The sequence below is a fragment of the Setaria italica genome, chromosome III (assembly GCF_000263155.2).
Source record: "Setaria italica strain Yugu1 chromosome III, Setaria_italica_v2.0, whole genome shotgun sequence".
Taxonomy (NCBI): domain Eukaryota; kingdom Viridiplantae; phylum Streptophyta; class Magnoliopsida; order Poales; family Poaceae; genus Setaria; species Setaria italica.
Window position 1 is genome coordinate 40,785,448 of NC_028452.1, and position 16,793 is coordinate 40,802,240.

Here is a 16,793-nt window from a genome sequence, read left to right on the forward strand (position 1 = left end):
GATTCAGGATCCACAACTAACAAGTCCACTAGTGAGCTTTAGCATCACCGCTAGCAAACGAGGTAGATCGGTAAGCAACTTTTGCTAATCATATCACATATGACTCCTGTTGTTGGGTGACATCTCCATGTCTCGGCGCCCAACCTTTATGCCCCAAGGTCCTTAACCGTTAAGATAACCTTGTTAAGCAAACCAACCCTTATGCGTGTAAGTGTCCGACACAAACCCGTCTAGTCAAGGAAAACTAGTGGCACCCTAATTTCATAGACCCACCAATAATTGTATAAGACATGGGACGGTGTAAGTTTTAGTTGGGAGGGCATACTAACTTAAACTTGGTGAGGGATTGTTCTACTTCTAACATCACAGTCATGCAGAAAGTAAAACATAAACAGAATGGCATTCACACAGTTGTGACACAGTATGGCCCGTTTTAATATGGTGATCTCCATCTCCATAGAACCTGTTCACCATGGTGATCTCCATCTCCATGTTCCATGTGCGCCATCCTCCTGGTGATGAGTCCTCCAAGAACTAGAGCATGCTATTACGCCTAATACCTAGTAAAGAATCTAGTAATGAAGATTACATAGTTGCTTGGATCATCACAGATTGGTACGCAGACCATCAAATACAATAAAGTGACAACACATATGGCTCCTGCCGTGTTGCCGTACGCGTGACACGCAGGTCACGAATGAGTTACACACATGCATCACATACACAAGGGGGGTATACTGATCACAAGATACATACATACATCCTGCAAAAGAGAGTTAGGCGTCCTAACGTTCCAAACTTCGGAGGCCCGAAACTCAGCCTTCCAAGCCGAATTTGGGAAATCTTCCAAGCCGTAACTTTTTCTGTAGATCAATTTTCGTATAGAAATCGCCCCGATCCGAGATCGTACCGAAAAGTTACGGCTGATTTACCGAAGCATGCGCATACGGCAAAATCCCGACCCCGGCAGTAGATCCTATCTACTATTGCACATCTAATGTGCCTGGCGTATGACCCTGGATCTCGATTCGACCAATCATATTGATCTTCGCTCACTGCAACTGGATTTACGTGTATCACTTAACTCCGATGGCGGAAACCGACCGGTAGGAGTATGTCGTTACACTACCATTGCAGCAAGGGCACGAAATCAGGACATAGATCAAACAGAGAACTCGCATATCTCCATATGCACACATCCCGAATCCAAAACTAAGCAGCTACGGCTCTGATACCACTGTAGGGATACGAGGTAGGCTACACTAGCGCAAATCAAAATTTCTACCGCGTATAACCAGGAAGAACTGCCGTATAAGGATCACGGGATTACCACTCGACGCACTACTGGTGCGGAAGATGTAGATATGCGTCGGTGCAGTGAAGACGATCACGTAGTCGTACGTAGTCGATCAACGTAGTCGTACGTAGTCGATCACGTCCAGCAACTCCTCAGCAGCTCGTCCACGTGCAGCAAGATTGCCTCCGGTACTGCGGCTCGTCGTCGGCTCGTCGTGGCTCGTCGGCGGCTCGTCCAAGTGCTGCAGGCGCAACACCTCCAAGGTATCCACACGTGCAGGGAGGAAGCGTCGCAAGCCGGATTGCTAGATCCGCGAGTTGCAACAGGCGAGGGCGTGGGAGGCGCGGCAGGTGTGTTTCGCCAAAAGGTGTGAACCCTAGGGCGCCCCTACCCCTCTATTTATAGAGGTTCCTGATGGGCCTCTGGATCCGAGGCCCATTAGTACTCCTAAACCTAATCCAACTCGGATCAGATCCGAATTGGGCTTCCAGCCCCTTAAGTGTGTGACCCTATGGGTTCGGATACGTATAGACATGGCCCGAGTACTCCTACTCGGCCCAATAGTCGGTAGCGGCCTCTAGCAAGACGTGCCAACTCCTATACGCACACGAAGATCATATCAGACGAACCATCACAACATAATATACATGCTATTCCCTTTGCCTCACGATATTTGGTCTAGCTTCAAGCCGACCGCTCTTTCTCGATCCTGTGATTCGGAATCCCTTTGTAGGTTAACTGTTAACCGTACGTAGCATGGCCATGCATTTTTGGATCCGATCACTCGAGGGGCCCAGAGATATCACTCTCAATCAGAGAGGGGCAAATCCCATCTTGACTGACCATGTCTCATAGCATGCTTCTTGACAAACCCGAAAGCTACCTTTATAACTACCCTGTTACGGCGTAGCGTTTGATAGCCCCTAAGTAGGTCAATCCACATCTAGAATACATGCGACAGTCTCAGGTCTAAGGACAAAGCGTATATGTTGTTTAAAGAGAGAACTACTTCTCGTGTTGGGTCAGTCCTAACACATGTCTCCACATGTGTCCACATTATTAGTTCAACATCTCCATGTCCATGACTTGTGAAACATAGTCATCAACTAATACATGTGCTAGTCTAATATTCGTGTGTGTCCTCACATGAACTCCGACTAGGGACAACTTTAGAATAACCATACAAGTAAAGAGTTTCACATACAATTCACATAATTGCAAATCAATTCAAGTAGCCTTTAATGGATATTCAATGAACACAATATACAAATCATGGATACAAATAGAATATCATCATCTCTATGATTGCCTCTAGGGCATACCTCCAACAGGAGGCACGTCAAAATCATCACCTTTTTGTTCTCCATTGTTACCACTGCCAGTCCCTTGACTATCCTCATGACTGCTAGTATTTATGGCTTTGCACTTCCTCTTCAAACTCTCACGAGGTGGCTACACATAGGTCTCATCCTCGGTCTCCTCATCATCACTAGATGTGTTATTTTCATCACTGCTGGGATTTTCAATGCGAATAGTCCCTCTGGACAGTTCCCGTGTGATGGTGGCCCTCTAAGATCTCCTAGGCTGCACTGGTGGATCGTTGCTTGGATTTTCTTTCTCCTTTCCCCTTCTCCGAAAAACAATGTCTTTACTCCCTCTTGGAGGATCTGTATCAAAGAGGTGCAACAAACCCAGAAAAGATCCTCTAACAGATAAAACAAACTATCCCTTGAGCTAAGAACATGATACGGGTAGAGAGGAAGGGTGAAATGGGGTGTCCCTACCCAAATTGGAACTTCTGGTTCCTGAAATCCGGAACTTCCGATTTTGGCATTAAAACCCTAGATCGCGAATCCATCTGTTCGACCATGAGAAACTGAATCCATTGCTAGGAATAGCATCTAGGGTCTAAATGTAGATGTTTCGACCATGGGAAACTCAGAGATAAACCCTAGAAATGTAGATCGGGAAGGAACTCGATTTAGGGTACCTTGAGACATGATCTCTGAGTTATTGAGGATGAAAAACGGAGGGGAAATGGATCCTCCGGTCTTGAATCACAAGAATCAGCCAGCAATCCTTGAATCCTATGGTTGAATCTTTTGATCTCCTTGAATCGCCACTTTTTCGCCCCTCCCTACTGTTCCTGGTCAGGCTGGGTGGATAGGGATGAATGGGAGAGAGAGAAGGGTAAGTCACAGGCCCACAGGAATATAACCGTTGGGAGCCTGACAGAAACTGAAGCTTCCAGTTTTGACTTAACCTGCTGAGCGAGTCTGATTTGTCACACTTGAGATGGAGCTTGTGATTTGATAGACTTTGATTGAGATCCTTAAGTAATTATGTCCTTCAGAAGATGGATTTTGGAACACAGATAGGTCATTTCTTAGAGATAAGAGGTTTTGAAAAGAATATCCAATCATGTATCCCTTGAGATAAGATTTAGAGAACATCCTATGGACTTGAGAAAACCACTTGAGCTTGAATATCTTCACCATGCCGCTTTTCATCAAAATCACACTTTGAGAGGTTTCCTAGTATTTCCTTCTCTCTTTCTTGAGTATTATCCTCCTTGAGCTAGTGACTTGATGTTCCTCAATATATATGATCAATAATCAACTTGACATACTCAAGTCACCTCAATTCTTATGATCCAACAATAATTTGATGCTTTGCAATGCTTCACCTTTCATGGCTTGATTGGTTCCTCGAAGTTCTCCCAAGCACTAGCTTCTTCACCCTAGCAAAGATCCCATGGCTCAAGCTGTCGCTTGACCAAACTTTGCTTAGTTTCTCATTGCTAATTACTTACTTGACTTCTTCCTCCAATCATGCCACGTTGAATTTAACTTTGCTTTAACATCAACGATGAATACCCATTTGAAATCCATATCTTTATATACTTGAACTTAATTCATACTTGAATATTGTTCTTATACCAACATTATGACCAAGTAATCTTCTATCTTAACTTTCCTTGAAATACTAAGTACTTGGTCAAATATATTCTTTCTTGATAATAAGGAATACCATCCATGTGACCAAGCAACCTATCATTTAAATTCCATTCAATTCACCATTGCTCTTGATCACTTATATCATTGTTGTAATCTTGATCAATCCTCATGCAATTTTCAACTTTCTTTGATTATACAAGCAAACAACCAATGAGACCATATAATTTCACTTCCATTTTCGTCTCTATCACTCAATTCAATCTTTGTTTGTCATTTGTTTACTTTGCATGCTTATATGACATGAGCTTGACTTTGTCATTTGTAATAAAACTTTACCAAGCTCAACAAGCTCATTAGTTCTTTAATTATTTTTGTCATTCAATCACCAAAACCCACGAGGGGTTTAGATGCTCTATCAATGGTCTGGTTTGCCATCTCGTGGGCCTATGGTTCCTGAGTCTTATTTTTTTCTTTTTACATGGCACTATATCTTTATCCCTTCGTTTGTTCTCATCCAGTCATTCTCATCTCGTAGCTCTGTCCCATTGTTCCCTCGTCTCTCTCCTCTTGCGAAAGCTATGGACTATGGAGATCGGAGCTAGCTAACTAGGGAGGTTACGCTCGGGGCTAGGGAGCCACGGTGGCCGGCTGCTACAGAAGGCCGCGCATGCTGGTGCCATGCCACGGCGGCTGGCCGGACTGCTTGGGAGATGTTGCTGGTGGGAGGATGGCAGCTCCAACGCCGGCGACCTGTTTCGCAAGAAAGGATGAGCTGCGGCAGTGCGATTTCTGAGGAGAGGCGAGATGCTATAAGAGGAAGGTGTAGGCAGATCAAGCAGCAGGCAGGCCGCGATGAGGTCAACCCCATCGATTGGCTCCGGCCCCCTACAATTCTCGGGTACAAGTCAGTTAAACTGTGATTAGCCTACTCATTAGCTCTCCTTCACGCGCGCACAAAAATTTCGGGATTGGAGTGGATGTTTTGTTTCCTCCATTTCACATAGGAAACGAAGCCGTTTCGGAGGAAAGGAAAAAGTCATTCCTGCATTCCAAACACAAGATGATGTAAGCAAAATACAGGAATCTCGTTCCTTTGCAATTCCTTTGAAAAAACTCCATTCCAAACAGGCCCTTACAGTGCATCGTTCCTCGCTGGTTGCTTCCTAACTCTTCCAGTGTGTTACGTAGTGGAATGAGTGCATAAATATAGCTAGATAGAATCCATAACTTGACAATATTGTTGCATTGAAAGAAGGTAGCTGATGATATGTCGATTGTAGATCGATGATGCATAGCCTACTTAGCATTGGTGGTGCCATGATAGATAGTACGTCTATGTCTAGTAGTTGAGACGAGGTACAAATATAGAGGTTTATGTTTTACAGGCATAAGTATAATTCTATTATTGAGATATATGATGGTAGATGGATTGAACCCTAAATCCTAAACTCAGTGGTTTACAACAAATTCTGCAGTTACAAGATTACATTTTATTCTAAATCCTAAACCCTACCTTCAATGTGAATCACGGATGACGATGTGAGCCACACCATGTCGTGTCTAGCCCACCTATAGTCCTCTAAATTAGAAGCCAAATGTAATGACGATGATGCAAAACTGTGTTTTAATTTGCACTAATTTGTACTAGCTATACTTGAGAGCTATATACTTAGAATGTAAGAAAACATTCATATTTGCAGAAAGGCAGAGGTGTCATCACATCACTTTACAAGAGCTCTCATATACTCTCTTGATTCGTTATTACACACTTCCAAGGTTACATGTGTATAAAGAAACTATAAGTTCGAAAAAATGTCATAAATATTACACTTCAAGTGTTGTATAATGTTCTGCTTTAGGTTTCCTTTTACATTTTAGATCTAAATACGTGTCCGCATGCTTTATTCCTTAATATCTTTCTTATGCATGCCATCGATCATGTATGCAGACTATGTCTGTAATTTTAGTAGCTGGCCACCGGGTAGGAGGCTTGCTGGGCAACACCGCAGGCGCCAGTGCCCCTCTCGAGCCTCATGTATCCTCCTTCACCCCAGTTCTGCCCCCACTGGTTTTTGAGCAGCCAGTACTGGCTCCCATCCTCCGTCGTGCCATACCCTATCGCCGTCACCGCATGGTTCAAGTTGGTGCCGCAGCTGTCTCCGGTTATCACCCCGCCATTGTAGAACTGGAAGTTGTGCGCATCGACAGCCACGGACACAGGCTGGTTGGCAACGGCCGTGGCGAGCGCATCCTCGTTGTTGCTGGGCACGTCCTGGTAGCTGCTGATCGTGACCGTGGGCTGGACGGACTGGCACATGCCCTGTGCAGCGGTGTATGGATAGGTGCCCTCAGTGGTAAGGCCACCGTTGTTGATGATGTACTGGAAGGCGCTGTCCATTGAGCCGCCGTTGCAGCCTTTGTTTCCGGTGGAGCAATCAAGCACCTGCTGCTCGGACAGCGAGATCAGATTGCCGGTCGTGATCTGATGGATGCCCTCCACGGCTGCAACCGCAGAAAACGCCCAGCAACAACCTGCAAAGTTTAATGGTTCTAGTCTCGATCATCACAAATTTTGCTGTTATAATGTGGTCATTCAAGAATGATAAATGTAACCGTTAATATATACTCCCTCCGTTCCAAAATATATTAATATTTAGTTTTTTTCAAATATCAAATCTTTTTAACTTTGACCAGCAATACCTTAAAATCAATTTATTTCAAATAAAAAAGATTACATATTATAATATTTGATTTCATGATAATTCTACTGACATAAATTTTATACTATTAGTTTTTATGATTATTTTCCTATTCACAGTCAAATTTTAAAATGTTTAACTTAGAAAAAGTTTAAACATAGCTATATTCTGAGATGGAGGGAGTACTACTTCGTATGCATATATAGATATTGAGTAATTACCACATGTGCCCTGGTTCTTCACACCGGTGACTGCACCTTTCTTCCTCCAGTCAACCGCCTGCTGGTCATCTGACAGTGTAAAATTCTCGTACTTGAAACCAGGCATCTTCTTGGCCCCGGTAGGCACTGACTTGAAGCCAGTGTAAATGGCCAAGAACTCATCGTTGGTCATGTCGGCGAACTTGTTTACCGCCAAGCGATACTTCTTACCACCTATGGCATTGGACCTGTCAACAAAAGCGGCATTCTCCTTGAATACCTGGAACCGGTGCACCTTCTCTGCCTCGTCGTTGTAGGTGCGGCCGTGCTCCGCCATCCACTTATGGTGCCTCGCCTTCATGGCCTCCTCGCTGTAGCCACCAGCAGACATGTCTCGGGCCTCGACCTCGACGAAGATGTGGCCCATCATGGTGATGACAGCAAGAAGCATCAAGGCGGCCGTGATGCGGGGCTTGTTGCCACCAATGTTGGAGGCCATGGTTGTTATTGTTCACAGTGTACCTGGCTATATTCCGAATGCGGAATTGCGGAAATGTGTGCTCGATGTAGTATGTGTTGTGTGAAGCTAGCTATTGTATTGTTGGTGTGCTGTTGAAGGGCAGGACGCCGAGGGTTTATATAGAGGGCTTGGAACTGAACTGAGCTGACCAAATTCCGTCCGGTCTGTAGGACTAACTTATACGTCAGTTCAGGTCGGTGTCAACCGTCAAAGGTCTTCAAATTGAAGCTGGTTTGGAAGTTGCATATCCTTCCATTCCATCTAACGTATACGTCGTGTTATGTTTGGCATCAGCTGTTGTGAAGAGTATGAACTTTGCGGTAGCTGCCTTAGCAGAAACTAAAATCTAGAAGGCCCATTCCACACACCACACTTATGCATGGTTCGTTCCACATTGGAGTGCGCACAACATTGATTAGCAGCTGATGAAAATATCTTGGATCGTCCTACACGCTAGCAAGTGGATTCTACCCCGGCCAAACTGCATCGACAAACATAGACGACTTGCAATTAATTTTCAAACTTTTTATTTCCACTGTTTTCGATACTTCTGCAACTGATTTTGTAGGTTGTCGTTGGCAACAATACAGCGGTCTAGGTCCATGGATACCGTTGTATGATTTCCGCCGGAGGACGGCAGTGATAGATAGCAACTAGGGTTGTTTTATTGTGGATACCGTTAGATACTGTGGATTGTTCAAAGAAAAAAGATACTTTACATCCATTTGAATTTCTCAAAACTTTGAAACGTGTATGAATATGCAAGCTAGCGTTGTAGGAGAAAGAATAGACTTGAATGATTGCAACTTTAAGTGAGTGATGATGTACAGGAAAATGTGGTGGTCTCTAACAAACTCTTGTTTTATATAATAAACTTTTTACGTCATTTGTAGTATATAAGGAAACAGGTACGTGTTGTCCTCCGAGAGAATTCTAAAACAATTAAGATCTGTTCAGAATAGCTCCAGTAACGAGCTCTAGGTTGGATCTACAGTTTCTAGACTAAATTAAAGTAATTTAAATTTGTACGTTTAATCTAAAATATGTGGACCACACTGATTAGTACTCCCAGCATTGCTGTCAAAATTTTGCATCAAAGGGATGTGTTTTGGTTCATCAGTTTAGATATATATATCATTTGCTTAATAAATTATGAAGATTTCAAAAGTAGGATTGATCCTATTGTCAATGAATTGTTGGAATAAATATGCTTATTGCAGATTTATAATAATCGAATTGTTCTAAGGCTCTATTTTTGTGTCGATATTGGAGGGCTTGGCATTTAATTGGGTTCAATACAAAATGAGCCTAGGTATTGAAATGGGTTCAATACCAAATCGATTGTTTGGATGTAGATGACTTTGCTAGATGGAATTCAACTAGGGTCAACTGCCAGTTCTGTGTTTGGACGTGCATACCATAAATTTGGGAATTCACACATCTTCATCTCTTTCTCTGCACCGCTGCCCCCTCCTCGCACAGAAGGTAGAGCTCATGAGGTGTCTTCTCTTCTTCTCCCCCGCAGAGGTGACGCTCAGGGTCAACGGGGATCCGAACGATGGGTATCGGACCGGAGGAAGGTGCTATGAAGGAGAGGTGCATGGGAAGAGGCCTATGACGAAGTAGAGGAGGGGAGTGGGGGAAGTGGAGCAGGGGCGACGGAGTCGTGAGGAAGAAGAGAAAGGGCGCCGGCCGCAAGGAAGAAGAGAAAGAAGGGGGCCGCTGGCCACGAGGAAGAAGAGAAAGAAGGAGGCACCAAGCACTACAAGAAATGTGCCGATCTATGACGAAAATTTTATGACACATTTGTTCTTGTCATAGATCTATGACGTTTCTGGCTGAAAACGTCATAAGTTTCATATCCGAGCAAATTTAGTGAAGTTACGAAATGTCGTAAAAGTTGCCACTGTAACCAAAAATAAATCATTACATGGTAGTTTTGTGACGATATAAGGTCCGCGAAAACGTTATAAACCAACTAGGATCCCATATGTAAGCATTTGTTGAAAAATAAGGTGTGAAGAAATGTCATAGACCGAGGGGGATCCCCCATGCAAGCATGACTTGAGAAATAAAGTGTTCCAATTTATCATAAAATCTAGTAGGGTTCCACAAGTCAATTTGTGATAAAAAAAGGGAGGAAAATAAAAAGGTAAGAGTGTCCAGAGCAAGGGTCAAACCTGTGACCTCTTGATTTTGATGAGTCAGCACTACCATTGAGACATGATGCAGTTTATGGTTTTTGAACAAGACAGCTTCTTTATATTATAGTTCTAATAAGTGTGATCCACTTCTTAGTTGCAGGCTAGAGCAACGGGTATGTCTGCAATGGCGTACACTGCAAGGGACTCGCCGGCACGCTCCTGTTGGTTGTGGCAAAGACTTAAGCCTAGAGGTGTTGGTGCGCAGATCTGCAACGGGCGGCGGGAATGGCGCATCCTAGCAACGAAGGAAGGAGTAGGAGCTACGGTCAGGTCAGTCCCTGTTTTGTGCCGCTACTTTCCCCTTTCGTCAAAGGGAAGGGGATTTTCTGGAATTGGGAATTTGGGTTGAAGGCAGTAGATTCTGAATTTGTCCTACACTTATGTTCGCATCCGATTGGTGTTATAAGTTGATAGGCTATAGTTTATGAAGTGCAAAATTAAACTTTGATTTCAAGTTGCAATAACTTTTTTGAAAATTCTGAGTATTCCATCATCTTCTTTCGTTGGTAGCTACTGCTTGGAGACATCTTGCAGCGACACTACCTGTTGGCATCCTGAAAGCAAGTGCGATCACGGGTTAAGAGCTGTGGTGAAGTATTCTTAAACCTTTCTCAACCCTGGCCGTTGGTTTGCTTGCTGCCCAAAGGTAATGGCTACCTGCTTCACAGAGATTTTGGTTCTGTGGTTTTATGTTACTGTTGTCAACATCAATTTGTAAAGGGGTTGCCGAATATAAAGAAGCAATGCAGTTACATGACCTAGGTTGATCCAGAATGGGATGATAGGGCCTTTGGTATTCTGGTGAAGCTTACGAAGAAGAAGGTGCAAGCTGAGGAGAATGCAAAGAAGTGAGAGTAAGAATTGGCAAAAGCTAATAGTGAGCTTCGAGAGATTAGGAATGAGCTCAAAATGATGCGGCAACAACTTATAAGGCTACTGCTGAGTTGAAGTTAATTGGGAATTATAGGCACAATGTCAAACTCGCACATGTGCTGCTTACTTTATTTGTTGTTGTCGCGAGATTGATGCTTGGTGGTAAGGCTAATTAAGTATATGGTGAAGTTCGTAGCTATGGTGAACAATCTTAACGTAGTTTCCTTTGTCTGTATTTGTGATGTTCCTATCTATGGTCAACCATTTGGATTTTGTCTGAATTTGTTAATATGTGATGGTCCCGAGGCACTTGCAAAAACAAAAGTTGTTTGTGAAGTTGTTAGTGTTTTTACTCCAGGAACACTAAAAATAGATAAAAATATGGCAATAAAAAGTGACTCCTTAGGAGTCAAACCCGAGACCACATGTTTGTGGTGGGCATTCCATACAACCAGACCAACTGCATGCTTGTGTAGGTACTGGCTTTTCAATTTTATAGTAGTTTATGGAAATGAAAACGTGCCACCGAGGTGGTGATGAGGCGAGCATTGCCTACTCCTCGTAGGCGTTCATCTGCACATCGACAATTCAGATCGACTATTCGATGCCACGACCTCCGGCTGTTGCTGTACCGGTTCCTATTCCCTCGTATTCTTCGAGGAGCCGGTTGCCATCCTCAAGAGGTGCCGGTTGCCTAGCTTCCCAGGGAAGATGGCGCAAATTTCCATGGAAGGCGAGGAACTCCTTATTTAATCACTATTTCCCCCCACCATCGGCGTCGTCTCCAGTTCCACTACCATCTCATCCCCAACGCGCGCGCCTTACCCCTGTAGCCCGATCGACGCCATGAAGCGATCCATCTCCCTCTCGCCCCTCTTTTTTGGCTCCCCGTTGCGCCTGTCCCCCACCGGCTCCCCTACGCGCATCAAGTGATCCTCCGGCATCTCCTCCTTGTCGTCACACTCCCATGGCAGTTTCTCGTCGCGCTCCCATCGCGCCACCGGCCTCAACAACTTCTCGGCAGCGGTTCGTCGACGTGGACCTCAACCCACCATCACGCCATCGTCGGGATCGCACTCTGATGCTAGCAACCTCAACCCACCGTCGCTCATAGATGGTCACCGGAGCCGCTGGGGGCTCCTTGGCACATTCCTAGCCTCCTCCGACGGTGGGCGCAACTTCCTCCATCCCCACGCCCTCACCGCTGCCCTGGAAGTTGACCTGGAAGGTAACCCTTCCGGCTGATGCGTTCGACTCTGACTCCGAGTCCCAGATTGAGACGGACTCATTTGACGACCGTCTCCACGGCTACCCCACGCCATTCCCCCGTGGCGACTCTCTGCGCATCTTCTGCCATGCTGACAACATCTTCGCGTGCCCTGTCTACCCTGGTAGGAGGTAGTGGTGGAAGATCCTGAATGAGGTCAAGGACCACATCCTAGGGATGGCAACGTCCGCGCCCCTGAGGAGGAAGAACAAGAAGAACTGGAGCTACCACCTCATCGTGGCTCGGAATGAGGGATGGTTGGTGTGAGCGAGCTATGCCGGTGGAAGATCAATGCGGTTATCTTTGCTATGCTGTTAATTAGTAACTTTAGATTTTGTTGGAACCCTAGCCATATTTGCTATGTTGTTACCTTTTGTTTGTAGGATCAATGGACTGTTTCCTTTGGATGGAAGATCAATCCCCTGTTTTCGTGCTCTGTTTGCTCTATTTCCTCTCCCTCACCCTTTCTCTCTTCCTTGGTTCCCATGTAGACATGGTTACTTGCACTTGAAACCAATTTTTGGTCTTCCCTCATTTATTTCTCAAGGGGTAGTTCTCCTACTCACATAGCCCAAGAGGCCAAGATGGATCGAATTTTATGTTTCATTTAATGTGATTGTCGCTGGAATAGTGCATCGGTTTTTTTGGAGGTTGAAAATTAATATGGGACGAATATTAACAAATAATGTAATCTTGTTTGGCTCTCTCTCAAAACCAAGGAAATCCTTACCTTGCCAAAATTCAAACTATTTTTCCAACAAAGAATCAAACATTTTGGTCCATCCTATTCATTTTTCCTATAACGGATCATACGTATCTACATATTTTTCCCAAAAATTGTAACAAATTCTAATTTGTATCCAAGGATTAACGTGGCAACTGTCCATATTCTAGCATCGTATAATGTCACATCCTCCAAGTCCACACAGCCGGTTTGTCTTGGTTCTCATGTAGGCATTGCTACTTGAAACTAATTTATGCTATTCCCTCAATTAATTCCCAATGGATCGTTCTCCTACTCGCATGTCCCGAGAAACCAAGATGGATTGAATTTTATGTTTCATTTAATAAGAATGTAGTTGGAATATTGTATCAGTGTTTTAAGACGTTGAAAATCAACATGGGACCTTTATTAACAAATAATGTGATCCTATTTAGCTCTCTCTTAAAAGCAAGGAAATCCTAGCTCACCTTGCCAAAATTCAAACCAAGCATCTTTTTCCCAATAGAGAATCGCGGATGTTAGTCCGGCCTATTCAATTTTCCGACAATGGATCTACGTCTCCACATCGCCAAGAATCGAATTCTTTCTTTTACCCGATTATTAAAGTGGCAACCGTCCACGTTCGAGCGATGTGTAATGTCACATCATCGACGTTCCATGTCCATGCAACCGGTTATTTTGGGAGGCTTGCTAGCGAAGGAGCGGTGGTCTTGTTATAAATGTGACACACCTCCACTTCTTCTTCAGCCCAGCTAGCCTCAAGCGCAAGAAAACCCTTAGGCATCTCCTATCGGTGCAAGAAAACCCTGCCGCATCTCCTCTCGGCTCAAGTAAAATGCTCTCTCCCTAGTCTATGTATCGATTTGTATGTGCATTTGACCTTGCCCCCTCTTTCATCAAACTAATTTCTATGTGCATTTCAGGATCGTGGACATGACTGCTGCACCTCCGCTGCTAGTCACCACCGTCTCCTTGCTTGTGCTGCAACATCTTGGTCTCTGGGAGGGTGAGGTCGACCGGGTGGTGGTGGCTTGTGTCAAAGAGCAGCACCACTAGTACGATCCTTGGTACACCGCGTCGGTCTACATCAGAGCTTCGAGAAATATTGAGTTTCTTTCTTTAAGATTGAAGTTTGACTTCTGCTCCTTTCATTTGTAGGCTGAAATATTGAAAATAATCCTTAGGTTGCAGTACCAAATTCTGGTCCTCAAGATTTGCAGTCCAGTTCCTTCCTTGATTATGTAGCCGTGTAGCCAGGCTTAGCTATAAGCTCAAGATTTGAAGTTTCTTTGGGAGGGTTACAAGAAGCTGCGGAACTAAGACAACAAATTGTTGAAGAGGAGCAAATGTTGAGCAACTTGAAGATGAAGGCACAAGTTTCAGATGTAGCAATGAAAATGCAGTATTAGGAGATTGAGAGTTTGAAGAAAGCAATAAGACAAACTGAGTACCTCCTTCATCAACTGCTAAACTTTAGAGGGTAAAATCAATGTATTTCTTTAGACATCTGCTCATGTCCTCCTAGCTGCTTGTGCTGGTTTGTGATCTAGGCTAGCTTTGTCATGTGTAGTGGTTTGTGATCTCTTATGGACAATATGCTTGTGCTTGTTCTTATGCACAATATGCTTGTTCTTGTTCTTTGAACATGAATAATGCTGTCAATTACATAATTGATTTGTATGTAATATTAAATTAGATTATATTTTAATTAACCACTACCTGGGTTACACCCGAAAATAACTGGGCCCAAAATTTCATGGGCTCACCCACTCGGCCCATTACTTTGTGGGCTAAACAAAGTTATGACGCCAGCAAATGTTTGGCTAAATTATCTTGAAATTTTAGGAAATTATGTAGAAATTGTAGGAAGTTTGTATAACTGTTGAAAATAATGTTAATTTAGAAAAAAATCATGTCAATATATAACTCTAAAAAAGTAATATAATTATGCCATTTTTTCTTTTTTATTTCTGTAGTACTAGAAAATAGCTGGAAATCGTAGGAAAAAAATGTTTAATTAGTAGAAAATATAGAAAAGTTCTGGAAGTAGCTAGAAAATATAGAAAAATTCTTGAAGTAGCTAGAAATTATAGAAAAACCTGTTAATTCTTAAAAATATATAAAAATAAGTGAAATTACATTGATACGTTTAGAAATTACGAAGTAATTTTATGATGTTGTCATTTCCTGTAATAAAATTTATCAAATAGTTCAATCAATTATAGATATGTGCAATTCACTACAATAGCAATTGTCAAAGAAAGAAAAATAAAAAGATGTTTGGATGGGAAACTGAAACAATAGTAGGCAACCCCTTTAGTACCGGGTGGTGGCAACACCCGGTACAAAAGGGGTCTTTTCATTTCGTACGCGCGGAGCACCCTTTAGTACCGGGTGGGGGACCACCCGGTACGAAAAGCCTCACCTTTAGCACCGGGTGTTCCCCGTACTCGGTACTAACCGTGCGGGATTCTTGCTTGCTACTAGGAGGGTTAAAGCTGGCGCCCTATCTTCTTCCTTTCCACTACACCTAGCCATTTCTCGCCTCCTCCAATCCGATGCTGCTGCCTCCTGGCCTCCTCCGATCTGTCACCGTTGCGCCCCTCATCGCCACCCCCGGCTCCGCCACCCCAGCCCCATTGCCGCCCTCAGATCGCCGCCGCCGCCCCCGTACGTCACCGCCCTTGGGTCCTTAGCCGCCGCCCTCGCCCGTCGCCACCCGGCCCAAATCCACGCCCTCGTTCGTCGATCGCCGCCCCCGTTCCCAGACCCCTCCACTGCCGCGTGGCTCCGAACGCTCCACGCGCGTGACCAGACACGCGGCCGGCCGCGAGCTCAGCTTCTTGCCACAGACGTAAGCTCGCGGCCGGTCGTGAAGTCATATTTTTTAAATTTTTTGCTGCATTAGAAAATGTAGGAAATTATCTAGAAATTGTAGGAAATTATATAGAAATTGTAGGAAATTAGTATAAGTGTTGGAAATCATGTTAATTTAGAAACAAATATGTACATGTGTTGGAAATCATGTTAATTTAGAAAAAAATCATGTCAATATATAACTCTAAAAAGTAATATAATTATACCATTTTTTCTTTCTTATTTTTGCAGTATTAGAAAAAGGTAGAAATTGTAGGAAATTTTTTAATTAGTAGAAAATATAGAAAAATTCTTGAAGTAGCTAGAAAATAAAGAAAAAATTCTTAAAGTAGCTAGAAGTTATAGAAAATCCTGTTGATTCTTAAAAATGTATAAAAATAAGTGAAATTACTTTGATACTTTTAGAAATTTTGAAGTAATTTTATGATATTACCATTTATTGTAACAAAATTCATCAAATAGTTCAATCAATTATAGAAATGTGGAATTCACTGTAAATATTTTTGTAGTCCATTATTGTATAAGTGTTTCATTCTATTTTTGTTGCCATTTTCTAGCATTTCACTGTAAATATTGTTGGTAGTCATTTATTCTAACAAAAGTGTAGTTACTTGTGATGGATCAAATATTTGTAGTTCTTCTAGTGTTGGCATCCTGTAACATCCGTAAAATTTACTAACTCAAATCACCTGTTAAAAATTTGTTTTAAAATCTTTTGACCGTTGAGCTTCTGAAAATCCTTTCCTTCCCGGCGACCCCGCCGTCTCGGCAAGCAACATCGACAGTCATCTTTTTTCGTCCTCCGCAAATTTCACCGCATGCCCGTCAAATCTGTTACGTGTGCCCAACCGATTCCGCAATTTTCACCGACTTCCCCTTCCCTCTTTCCTCTTCCTTTTCTCACCTCCCCTTTTCCCCTTTTCTTTTTCTTCTTTTCCTTCCTTCTACTTCTTCCTTCTCCGTCCTTCCTCCTTCTTTCTTTCCTCTCCTTTCCCCTGGCGCGCGCTTCCTCTGGCCCCTGGTGCCACTCGCCCAGGCCGCCCCGCGCTCAGCTCCTATGCACCCACTGGCCCGCCAGACCCCACGCCGCCCGCCCAGTTGCCCCCTGCCGCACGCCACCCGCCTCTATGCGTCGCTTGCCCCGTACCACGTGCCGGCCGCCGCACGCCGCTCCC

At 43.8% G+C, this 16,793-nt stretch overlaps 1 protein-coding gene across 1 annotated transcript; it reads right to left on the reverse strand.

The window, feature by feature from the left end:
- Nucleotides 1-5,975: 5,975 nt before the first annotated feature.
- Nucleotides 5,976-7,747, reverse strand: LOC101773084 (zingipain-2). Its single transcript, XM_004963965.3, has 2 exons — nt 7,175-7,747; nt 5,976-6,786 (listed from the first exon to the last, which is right to left on the reverse strand). The coding sequence occupies exons 1-2, from the start codon at nt 7,650-7,652 to the stop codon at nt 6,218-6,220; spliced, it is 1,047 nt and encodes a 348-aa protein (XP_004964022.1). The 5' UTR covers nt 7,653-7,747; the 3' UTR covers nt 5,976-6,217.
- Nucleotides 7,748-16,793: the final 9,046 nt, after the last annotated feature.